The following is a 12828-nucleotide window of genomic DNA, read 5'->3' on the forward strand; positions in this document are numbered from 1 at the left end:
AAAATAGACCTATTTTGTTAACTTGATTTGTGAAGCACTTTCTAGACTAACAGTAACTTATATTTATATGGTTTTTTTGGACAGATTTTGAACTTTTAACATTCATTAAGGTATTTGCTGTATGTTGTTCATTTTTGTAACGATACTTAGATTCTTTAGACTTGGCTTGTACCTGTCCTTAATTTTCTGTCATTGTTCTTCATTTTCCGAGTTCTTGGAATAAAAATTAGTTATTTTTGGTAAAGCTGCCTTGGTTTTCACTTATAAATAAATTCTTTGAGTGTATTTAGGCGTCCCTGACTGATCGCCTTTAGTTAATTGAATTACAACCAGTCAGTTTGGTCACCTGACCGGAAATAAGAGTTCGTCAAATAAATATTTCCGCATTACATTAGTGCTTACAAAGTTACATAACTTTTAACCGTCCTGTGACTGGTTCATTTGCGTAAGGGAAGGAGACCGCACTACCACACTAGAATAGGACAATTGAGTTCGATAATGGTTTGGATCGGTAAAAAAACATGGCCGCCAGGGGGGGGGTCTTTTCCTTATATTTATATAGTAAAAAAGCTTGTGAACCCTCTAGAAGTCACATCTTTTGCCTAATCATCATGAAATTTTGTCAAAACATTAGTTATGTGGATGTCTCGGACGAGTTTGAAAATGGTCATGATCAGTGAAAAAACATGGCCGCCAGGGAGTGGGGCAGTTTTCTTTATATGTATATTATGACATGTGAACAGTCTAGAAGACGCATTAGAACATTTGTTCCATTGATATCTTGGGCTGCAAAGAACAGGTCATTTCTTTTTATCGCAGGTGAGCGACTTTGGGCCTTTCAGGCCCTCTTGTTTATTTTTGAAAGATCGTCTAATAAATGACCACACCCCACATTATACCCCCTCTCAACCCCCACCCCCCAATTTTTTTTTTCCTTTTTTATTTTTTCAAGATCGTCTAATAAATTATTGAATATGAACAATTTCCCCATGATGGCTTACGTTATACTGTCAAGTTCTCGAATAGTCAAGCGCGCTGTCCTCTGACAGCTCTAGTTTGTATTTCTGCCATTCCGGACAACATAATTCCCAGTTAGGCGCCCGAAATGTTATAACATGTATGTACAAAGGAAGCTAATCCGTATCTTTTTATAAACATTCAATGCAGAGTTGTCGCCCTTGTTAGAATGGGGAGTCACAATCAGGAAACCAAATATATATATATAAAAGTTTCCGGTAAAACAATGAAAGTTGTTGATAATTTTCGCTGTTATTTTTCACTGTTTGAAGCAGCAAAATATCAGTTTTAATTCACTGATATTTCTCTGTAAACCACTGGAAAGCATAAGATACAAAGAATTAATGTGTTACTTATTTGTTAATTTAAAGGCACCTGAAGAGATGCAAGAGGACAATGGTCCAGATAGTCTTGAGGAAGAAGAGCTGATGGTAATTTTATATTTTTTGTGAACGCCTCAGACTGGGCTTCCTGTTGTTTTGTTGTTGTTTTTTCAGTACTTTTACTTTTATCTTTTTTGCGTACAATTATAAATTGTGTGCAAATTGGGGCATTATTTTTATTATAGAAAACTTTATTAAATATTCAGTTTTAAAAATAAACAGCATTACTATTCTGAAATGCAATTGATGGCATTAAAAGTTTTCCATTATTGGTCTTTTATTTAACAACAGTTCATTTTGCATTTCAGGAGGTCACAGACTGTGATTTTAATGAAGACAAAGGTAAGCTTTGATTTGTAGGTAATAATTGAATAGTTACAGCAAGGTTGTATCATTTTAATCTAAAATCAAACATGCATACTGGAAGTAAAAATGCTGCCATACATTACCAATGTCCTCATGTCGAAATCGATGGTATGTTGGTGGCCGGGACAACACACATACATAGACTTCGGACCTTGTGGATAGCTACATAACATCACGCCACATTGAAGACAAGAACTGAGCTTGGGACTTCCAACCATGAGGACTCGGTCAGCTAGACTTCATTTATATGTCATCATCGGTCAACAGTTGCGAGTCCCAGGCCGTGTCCATGCTGTAGAAGGAGTTTAAGAACACATGTTTGCCTCTGCAAACGGTGGTTGTAAGTATATATGGTCAACACTATATGTGACCTTGACACAAATTATACTGTTTTTTATGTCATTCAACAAGGAATTTTTCTGATTTCTGTAGCCCACGAAGAATGTAGTCCGCCTGCAACAGAGACTCCTGTTGAGTCTTCTAATACAGAGCCAACAATAGAGTCAACATCAGACTTGCCGCTAGATACCAACACCCCTGACACTGATGCTGGTCTGAAAACTGAACCAGAAAAGGAGGCTGTCCCTGCAATTCTCAATTCTTCATCAGAGAAGGAAATGATACACGTTGACGAAGTTAAAGCAGAAAATTATGTAGCAGTTGAGAAGACTTCAGAAGATAAATCACTTTTAGTAAGTGAAAAGACTGAAATAGAGCCAGTGAAAAATAAGGACACTAGTGCTGCTGTGGAAGAACGGGCAACAGAACCAAAGGGAACAGAGGAAAAGACAGAGGGAGCTAAGGCTGATGGGGACAATGAATCATTGGAGGTACTGGTGGATGACACCCAGAATGACTTAGATGCAGACCTGCAGAAGAGTGAGAGTTCAGATACCAAGACTTCTGAAGAGATCTCAGAACCAAAGGCATCCACAGAGGGAGATGCTGGCAGCAAACCAGGAGATTCCTCCTCAAAAACTGGCGACGGTGAGAGTAAGCCTGATGAAAAGAAACTGGACGATAAGAGGTTGGTAGGGTTTGTATAAAGTATTTTGTCAATCATATAAGTTTTTCCTTGTGTTGCTTTATCTTTTGTATATGTCATGTGACAAAACCAAGTCCCATTGCTTGTTCTTCACATAGTTGTAAGAGGAAACTGATCTTAGACAGCAGACTTTCCTCTGGTTCAGCAGGTGAATCATGGGGTTTAGTTTTCGCATGCTGCAATATCCTGACATCACCAAATTGTGACCAATATCTATATTGGCTGGGTGCAAATTGTGTTGATTCTACGTTTGACAACATGACTACAACAGGAGCTGCTACTGGTTCTGAAGCCGGGTCCTTCCTTGTTCCAGCCTGATAGATTGGAGTCCTCCATTGATGAATTTCCTGCTTCAGTCCATTTTTAATCCAAGAGGATATACTTCTGTTCTGCTGATGACAAGTTTTCCATTATGGATTTGTTTGAACCAGTTAATAACTCATTCTGATCGATATATATCAGTATGATTGTAATATTTTTTACATTTCAAGTCACTGATTGCTAATAAAATGTGTGTTTTCTGTTCAATTATTTGTTATATTAATTGAAGGTGACATTTTTTTGTCATTTTATCCTTTATATTTGAAGTAAAAAAGTCTGTATGTATAATAATGCTTTTATTCCATATTTTTCAGCGCTTCTAAAGATACAAAGAAAGATGATAGAAGTAAGTATGGTTTTTCAATACTGGATACTTTGAATTTTGTTTACATGTGCTTTATGAAGGACATTTTTAAAGAAATCAAAATAAATATATTGTTAATGGTTTTGCAATTATTATTCTATAAATATAGGATCTGGCATGAGTTGTCATATCATACCACATTTTACTGAACGATTTCAGGATTTTGCCAAAGGCTCGCTTGCTAACGAATTTCCTAGACAAGTTTAATATAATATGGTATTATATGACGAGTGTCAGATCTTTTTATGCCCCCGGATCGAAAGATTGGGGGTATATTGTTTTTGGCCTGTCTGTCATTGTGTCAGTCAGTCATTGTGTGCGTCACAAAACTTTAACATTAGTTAAACTTTTATAACTTTTGCAATATTGAAGATAGCAACTTCATATTTGGCATGCATGTGTATCTCATGGAGCTGCACATTTTGAGTGGTGAAAAATATAGGTCAAGGTCATCCTTCAAGGTCAAAGTTCAAATATTGTTTTTTTCTTTCCTAAAACTTTAACCTTCGTTAAAGTTTGGTCAAAACTTTTTTAATATTGAACATAGCAACTTGATGTTTGGCATGCTTGTGTATCTCATGGAGCTGCACGTTTGAGTGGTGAAAGGCGAAGGTCATCCTTCAAGGTCAAAGGTCAAATTTATGGCTTCAAAGCGGGGCAAAAGTGGGCATTGTGTTTCTGACAAACACATCTCTTGTTTATCACATGCTTTTAAATGAGCAAATTAAATAAATATTTACGCAAACATAATGATAAATCCTGAATGTTGTTTACATTTCGTGACATCATTTGACGTTGCAACGTCATTTCAGCAAAAGAACAAAATGCTATTGGTCAATAAACGAAAACTAAGCCAATGGAAACGCTTAAAAATGTTGCATTACACATGTGTAATAAAAAAAAATATGTAATGGTTATATTACATGGGAAACAGGGTATGACGTGATAAATTGGCTTATATTTGGCATTTCTCAATTTCATTTACATTATAAAAACTCTGTGTAAATTTCCTTACCAAGTTGAATACTGTCTCTTTTTGCAGGTAGTAGTCGCAATCTCTGGGTAAGCTCCCTGTCATCTTCAACCAGGGCCACAGATCTCAAGGCTTTGTTCAGCAAATATGGCAAGGTAGGTTTTGGCTGGCTGTCTCTTATGGTAATGCCAACTAACATACATCTAACCTCTACAGAAGTAATACAGCTTTATCTTAGAATTTGCTTGTTTTATTCTGAGATCTACCATCACATGCTATTTCATAAAGAAAAGTATATTATTTTCACTTGACTATAAATGTTATGGGTTACACCCTGCACTATTGAATGCCAAATTTATGCCCCCCTTCGAAGAAGAGGGGGTATATTGTTTTGCTCATGTCGGTCCGTCCGTATGAATGTCCGTATGTACGTCCACCAGATCGTTTCCGGATGATAACTCAAGAACGCTTAGGCCTAGGATCATGAAACTTCATAGGTACATTGATCATGACTCGCAGATGACCCCTATTGATTTTCAGGTCACTAGGTCAAAGGTCAAGGTCATGGTGGCCCGAAATAGTAAATTGGTTTCCGGATGATTACTCAAGAACGCTTATGCCTAGGATCATGAAACTTCATAGATACATTGATCATGACTAGCAGATGACCCCTATTGGCTTTCAGGTCACTAGGTCAAAGGTCAAGGTTACGGTGACCCGAAATAGTAAAATGGTTTCCGGATGATAACTCGAGAACGCTTATGCCTAGGATCATGAAACTTCATGGGTACATTGATCATGACTCGCAGATGACCCCTATTGATTTTCAGGTCACTAGGTCAAAGGTCAAGGTCACGGTGACCCCAAATAGCAAAATGGTTTCCGGATTTACTTAAGAACGCTTATGCCTAGGATCATGAAGCTTCATAGGTACATTGATCATGACTGGCAGATGACCCCTATTGATTTTCAGGTCAAAGGTCAAGGTCACTGTGACTCAACTTAGAAAAATGGTTTCCGGATGATAACTCAAGAACGCTTGCGCCAAGGATCATGAAACTTCATAGGTACATTGATCATGTCTCTCAGAAGACCCCCATTGACTTTCAGGTCACTAGGTCAAAGGTCTAGGTCACGGTGACTTGACACAGTAAAATGGTTTCCGGATGATGACACAAGAAAGCTTACGCCTAGGATCATGAAACTTCATAGGTGCATTGATCATGACTCGCAGATGACCCCTATTGATTTTTAGGTCACTAGGTCAAAGGTCAAGGTCACAGTGCCCAAAAAGGTATTCACACAATGGCTGCCACTACAACTGACAGCCCATATTTTTGTGTTTAATACACAATTTTTTTTCAGACAATATCCCTGAGTGTAATAATCCGACTCCTTCTGTACAGGAACAAAACCTGATGTCATTTATTTAAATAGTTTTATAGTTTGTTCTGTATTGTAAATTTAGGTTGTTGGTGCAAAGGTAGTGACAAATGCCAGAAAGCCTGGTTCCCGATGCTATGGCTTTGTGACCATGTCTTCTGCTGAGGAGGCAGCCAAATGCATCCAGCAGCTGCATCGCACTGAACTCCATGGAAAGATGATCTCAGTTGAAAAGGTTCACCATTTCTCAAGTAACCAATATACTCTACCAAAGGCCTGTTTAATATAAGATAATTAAGAACTTCATGTTTTGAACAAACTTCTACTTCAGATGATTGCTTGTTCTTACCTTGTTTTGCCATTTGAAAGAAACTGCAGATAAAAGCACTTGCGTCTCATTAAGCATTCATGACAACTTTTAAGGCAAAGAGTGACCCTGGTTCTGCTGCACCAAAGGGCCAGCCTGTGAAAAAGCCTGAGCCAAGGAAACCGGAAACCAAGCCTACCACACCCATTAAAAAGGAAGATGGTATGCATTTCATATGTCCCAATCAGTATAAAAATATGATTCTATCCATCCTTATAAAAAAAATGTCTTGAACATTAATTGCTCAACGTTTTGTTTTAAATCTTGCTACAAGTGAAATGCCGCCACACTGGTAATAATCTGTAAATTTTCTATTTTAAAGACAAAGAAGTTAAGGAAGGAGATGTCAAAGATGATAAAGACAAGAAAGAAGTGGAAAAGAAAGAGGAAAAGAAAGAGGAGAAAAAAGAAGTCCACCCCCGTTCCCAGCATGATAGAGACCGCCATGGGCGTGACAGAGGTAGAGGAGGCCGAAGCTATGGAAATCGTAGCTATGACTACCGAAGGGGCCCTCACTCTCGCAGGACACCACCTCATCGGAGGAGACCAAGCAGTCGAGACAGGAGACCTGACAAAGGTATTGGCATGTTTTGCATCATGATTTATGTTAGGGTCAATTAAATTTTTGTTTACTGAATAACTGGTTATAAGTCTACTACCACTGAGACCAGATGGGACTATTAGGTTAGAGGCCGGTCAGTATGACCATCTTTACATTTAGATCAGGATCCTGCAGTAATTAAAACGTACTAAAGCTTGGTTTATATAATTTAGTATGTGAATAGATGCCATAATATGGTTTCTATGATTACAGATACTATGGTTAGAGAAATGATTTAAAAACTGAAATCTTGATCCTGCAAAAAAGACTATGAAAGTCTTTAATGTTGGCCATAACTTTTGCATTATTGAAGATAGAAACTTGATATTTGGCATACATGTGAATCTCATGAAGCTGCACATTTTGAGTGGTGGAAGTTCAAGGTCAAGGTCATCCTTCAAGGTCAAATGTCTAATATATGACGTCTGTCCGTCCGAAAACTTTAACATTGGCCATAACTTTTTCAATATTAAAGATAGCAACTTGATATTTGGCATGCATGTGTATCCCATGAAGCTGCACCTTTTGAGTGGTGGAAGTTCAAGGTCAATGTCATCCTTCAAGGTCAAAGGTAAAAAAAAAGCGGCGTTCTCATGAAGATGCACATTTTGAGTGGTGAAAGGTCAGGTCATCCTTCAAGGTCAAAAAAAAATATTTTAAGTTCAAAGCGGCGCAAAAGGGGGCATTGGGGCATTGTGTTTCTGATGAACACATCTCTTGTTAAAGCCTATTTTTAGATTCTCAGGGGTTTTCTTAGCCATTTTGGGAAAGGGAGTCGGGTCAAATTGGGATTTTTTAAATCTATAAAATGACAACTATGGGCCATTTTTGGGAAACTGACAATTCACGTTAAAAGTCCACTGATTGGGGAAAAACTCATTCAATATATTTCTTTATAATTATTCAAACAAGGAGAAAAAAATCATATAAATTATAGTTATATACTCTGTTAAATGTTTATGAAATAAAATTGAGATATAATAATCATAAGAAACTTCTTTCTAAAAAATTATTTCTTGTCCAGTTGCTTTGGGATCGGGTCCGCTTTATGGCCTTTTTAAATAGCAGGAAAACCCCTGAACCCCTGGATTCTGTTCTCACTCTAGCAACTGACATAACACTGGTCAGTGAATGACTGCTGTTTATTAAAGCTCTTGTTATTTTTGTCCTTACTGAAAATTGTATTTAATTACTGACTTTATTACCATGATGGCACCAGGCAATATTATATTCTTTAAATGCTTTTTTTCACCTCATATGTTTCACCTCGTTCAAAACCCATATCACTAAAATGCAATATAAGTATTTGTCTGATATTTAGCTTGCAAATGTTCATAGTCATTAATAATTCAAGAAACATCTCATTGATTTTACGTTGATAACTCTGAGGGGAAATTTAACCAATCAAGTCGTTTTCATATCAATTAAAATGCAGGAGTTGTCTTGTTATATTTCCTGTTATTTGTCACCTTTTCATACAAACCCTTATCCCCTTCAATATTTATTTTTTATTTAAGTTCATTGAAATTTTCACTCTAAAAGAAACTCTTTAAGATTATATTTAACCTGTTGTGGTGCAATTAAGAAAAAAATGATCATTTTTATTCCATTCAATGATCTGCATCCGTTATAATTCAACCCATTTGATACAATCATCTGATAAGATGATGTACCAACTGCAGATGGCAAGGACAAGGCCCGCACAGTGGTGATGGACAAGTCCAAGGGTGAGCCCGTGATCAGTGTGCCAGGAGATGAGAAGACAAAAGAAGACAAGCCAACTGTGGAGGGTGACGCAGCCGCAACCAGTTCTGAGATTAAGGAGGGGGAAGTACAGCCCAAAGTGGAGGCAGGTCAGTGCAGTTTGGCGTTAAGTCTGATTTGCTAAATAACGGTTAACTGTTGGGTTTGTTTGATGATACATTTACATAGAAGCTGCTGTGGTAAAAAATAAATGAGTCAATTTTATAAACACAAATACTTTACCTATAAACTGATTAAAAGTCTCGTATCTTTTCGAAACATCAAGGCCAATTACTGTTTTAACAAAATAATTGATCTTCACAAGAAATTCTCTAACAGTAGTAGATGAATATGACAAACATTTCAGATGCCCCGAAAACAGAGGGTGAAACTGTGGAGAAAAAAGAAGGCAACGAATCTACTAAGACCAAGTCGCGATCCAAATCCCGCACACATGGTGGTCACAGCTCAGACAGATCAAAGGTTAGTTGTTTTTCTGCTGCATATTATTTAGTGTGCCAATACATGTTGTCAATACAATCTTAATCCAGTCATGCTAGGGAAATGATAAACCTTATCTTTTAAGAAACCAAAACAGCAAGGATTGAAAATAACTTTTTGTGCATGGTTGTCCACCCTTGTATTTTCAGAGTTTCTTGTAAAGAATTATGTATCTATGTTTTCAGAAAATCCCTTCCCAATTTTGGGGAGCTAATGGCTAAAGTTCCCCTGCGTATTTCCATCCTTTAAAACACACAAATCCTTCAAAATCTATTTTAGTGGACAAAATTTGATGCCAAATCTATTTTGCCAACTCAAACTAATTTTTTTTTAACCAACTTGGCTAAGTTGGCAAATTTTTCCAATGACTTAATAAGCCTTGAATAATTACTGGTCTGTTCCTTCCTGAAGCAGGATGACCGGGAGCGAGAGAGGCTGCGTAACTTGGAGCAGAGAATGCGTGAGGAAGAGAGACGTCACAGGCGAGATATGATCAACGAGCGTCGCAGGCAACGGGAGATGGCACAGAAACAAAGAATGGAGGCCATGAAACTGTCGCGTGAAAGAGAAAGACTTAAGTAAGAACATCTGAAAGTGATGTGGGAATGCTTTAATTGTAATCATAAATGTGAAGATGTCAAAAAGTGAATATAGAATATTTGAAAACTTTACTTGACAGTAATTTGTTGAATTTGATCTTTAAAGCAACAAAATGTCAAAATGACACAAATTCTGATTAGATACGTAGAGAATACACAGTCCATTATATTGTAATGGCAGTGCTCTGGGTGCCTGTGTTAAATACTTGACCATGATAGGCAACATAAGCCTGTGTGATATGTATTTCAGGCGTGAACGTGAGCTCTTGGAGAAAGAGCGTCTAGAGGCAGCACGTCTTGAGAGGCTCAGACTGGAACAGATAGAAAGGGAGAGGTTGGAGAGAGAGCGCGAGGAGAAACGCAGGCTGGAACAACTCCGGTAAATAGCTTTGACAAGTAGGATTTTATCGTATAAAACATGTTCAGAGAATCCAGTCTGAACAGAACACGCTTGTTGGAAGTTTTTACTGCATTATTCTAATATTCTGTATTTTCTACTATCATGAAAACTTACAAGAACAGTCTCCAATATACATGTACCGATATGTTTACATTTCTACTTGGATAAGTGGCATTAATAATTTGAAAGTTGAATTGTTGGGAGTTGGTGCTTATGAAATATAAGCATTAAGAACATTGTATATTTAAATACATTTTAAGAAGGTATGTTGACACGAAGATATGATTGTACACATACTGATTGTGTGTATCATTTCAATGTTAATTTTCTGATACACAGGATACAAGAAGAACAGCAGAGAAGAGCTGCTAAAAGAACATATGAATCTCGTGATAGGGACATTTATTGGGATGCTAAGAGGCCAGCTTTGAATGACAGGAATTACACTGACAGGTTCATTACTTGCATTTTCTTTCTTGACTTTCAAAAATTTACTGAAGCTAGGTTCATGGGAGTCGTTATGTGAATAGAGGGAAATATGTTACATATGCATGTTATTTCATAAAAAAAAATGTCAGGCCAAAATTGTGGTTTCTTTAATTGCAGAAAAAAATAAAAAATATATATATAATATGCAGTCTGCCACAACTAACAAGTTTTAGAGCTAGGTTAATAATAATGTGGAGATCCTATTCATCAACATTTACCTGTTTGTTAAGTAAGATGTCTAGAGTAGACAGGTCTGTAGGTCTGTTGTTTCTGATGTATATTATTGATATCTCACTATGAAGTCTGATGGTGTTTTGTTGTTTATTTGTTGTCCAGGTTGGATCGTAGTAGAGATGCAGGGGCAGGTGGGGGGAGATTCGTTGAGAGGGTACCTGCTGCAGACACCATGGTGGATAGTCGCCGTGTGGTGGACAGGGGCTTTGACCGCAATGACCGTGTGGATCGTGGTGGCCGTGCTGCTGACCTGCCTGTGCGGGGGGCTAGGGATGATGACCACAGGGATGTTGGCCGTCGTGATGACCGGGCACCCTTGCCTGCACGAGATGACCGAGGGGCTAGAGACCAGCGCTCGGACAGGTATCTTCACAGAATATAAGGACTATGTTGGCTGTTCAGATCTAGATAATATACACACATTATATTTGTGTTATTATACCCCCATTACCATTGGTAATGGGGTCTATATAGGAGTCACTTTGTCAGTCGGTTGGTCAGTCGGTCTGTCCCGAAATTTCATCCGTTCTTCACCAAACTTGGTCACAAGTTGTATCTGGATGATGTATAGGTCAAGTTTGAATATGGGTCATGCCGGGTCAAAAACTAGGTCAAGGGGTCACTTAGTGTGTTTTAAACCGAAAGTTTGTCCGGACCATAACTATGTCATTTATCGTTAGATTTTAATTTAACTTGGTACTTTTGTTCACCATCATGGGATGGTGTGTTGCGTGAAAAAAGTATGTCGATATCTCCAAGGTCAAGGTCACACTTGGAGTTCAAGGGTCAAATGCTTGTCTGGGCAATAACTATGTCTTTCATTGTGAGATTTTAAAATCATTTGGCACATTTGTCACCATCATTTGACAGTGTTGCGCAAGAATTACGTCGATATCTGCAAGGTCAAGGTCACACTTTTGAGTTCAAAGGTCAAACATGGCCATAAATGAGCTTGTCCAGGTCATAACTATGTCATTCTTTGTAAGAACTTATAATCATTTGGCATATTTGTTCACAATCATTGGACAGTGTGGCACGCGAAAGAATTACGTCAATATCTCCAAGGTCAAGGTCTCACTTTGAGTTCAAAGGTCAAAAATGGCCATAAATGAGCTTGTCCGGGCCATAACTATGTTGTTCATTGTGAGATTTTAAAATCATTAGGCAAATTTGTTCACCATTATTGGACGGTGTGTCGCGCGAAAGAATTACGTCGATTTCTGCAGCGTCAAGGTCACACTGTAAGTTCAAAGGTAAAAAATGGCCATAAATTATCTTGTCAGAGCCATAACTATGTCATTTATTGTGAGATTTTAAAAATACCTGGTACATTTGTTTACAATCGTTGGAAGATGTGTCATGCGAAAGAATTATGTCAAACTCCAAGGTCTAGGTTACACTTGGAGTTCAAAAGTAAAAAAATGGCCATAAATTTGGACGGCATGTCATGCGAAATAATTCAAGAGTTCTAAGGTCGAAATGGCCAAAAATGATAATGGCATTATAACTTTTAAAAATCGCCATAAATTTGATTCTCTTGTTTTGTGAAGACAGCATGCAAAATAGTCTGTCAATGCGGCACGCGGGGGGTATACGTCACGTCTGTGACAAAACTCTAGTTTTCTGTACCATAGGGACATTTAATTAAGAATTGTATATATACTATACATATATACAAGGGATACAACTGTCAAAAAAAATAATTAACACCCTTGTCTAAATAATAGCCCATATTTAGCAAACGAATGCAATCAACGCAAATATGACACTGAATATCGATAGCCCACATTTACCTGATAAAAAAACTTAACACCCAATGTATTTGAAATAATTTTGGCATGAAACCATACACAAAATGTACACAAAATCAACATAAAAATGCAATTCGGACAAAGGTATGCACAATACAATTTCAATAAAAATGGTATTATTCACCTTCAACTTTGGTAAAATCATAATTTACCTGTGTTTATTTTGAACATTAACTTCAATGCATTACATCGAACACCGATCGTGCTGTAATTCCAGCCTTTTTAATTAAG

At 37.4% G+C, this 12828-nt stretch overlaps 2 protein-coding genes across 6 annotated transcripts in view; both read left to right on the forward strand.

Annotated features, from left to right (window-relative positions):
• The window catches only part of LOC127866212 (forkhead box protein K2-like), a 141944-nt gene that overhangs the window by 88421 nt on the left and 40695 nt on the right, over positions 1–12828 (forward strand). The gene's annotated exons all lie outside the window — the stretch shown is intronic.
• LOC127866209 (scaffold attachment factor B2-like) overlaps positions 1–12828 on the forward strand; it is a 31673-nt gene that overhangs the window by 14542 nt on the left and 4303 nt on the right. For 3 of the 5 annotated variants that reach the window (XM_052406632.1, XM_052406634.1, XM_052406636.1), the window contains exons 5-18: positions 1389–1448; positions 1709–1742; positions 2199–2793; positions 3447–3478; positions 4539–4624; positions 5938–6087; positions 6276–6381; positions 6542–6796; positions 8485–8673; positions 8931–9046; positions 9476–9642; positions 9914–10042; positions 10403–10516; positions 10889–11149. In XM_052406632.1, the coding sequence (XP_052262592.1) occupies positions 1389–1448; positions 1709–1742; positions 2199–2793; positions 3447–3478; positions 4539–4624; positions 5938–6087; positions 6276–6381; positions 6542–6796; positions 8485–8673; positions 8931–9046; positions 9476–9642; positions 9914–10042; positions 10403–10516; positions 10889–11149 (2294 nt within the window). The remainder of the gene's footprint in view (positions 1–1388; positions 1449–1708; positions 1743–2198; positions 2794–3446; positions 3479–4538; positions 4625–5937; positions 6088–6275; positions 6382–6541; positions 6797–8484; positions 8674–8930; positions 9047–9475; positions 9643–9913; positions 10043–10402; positions 10517–10888; positions 11150–12828) is intronic. The other 2 variants (XM_052406633.1, XM_052406635.1) reach the window with 2 other exon arrangements.

The sequence above is a fragment of the Dreissena polymorpha genome, chromosome 2, assembly GCF_020536995.1.
Source record: "Dreissena polymorpha isolate Duluth1 chromosome 2, UMN_Dpol_1.0, whole genome shotgun sequence".
NCBI classification, from domain to species: Eukaryota; Metazoa; Mollusca; class Bivalvia; order Myida; family Dreissenidae; genus Dreissena; species Dreissena polymorpha.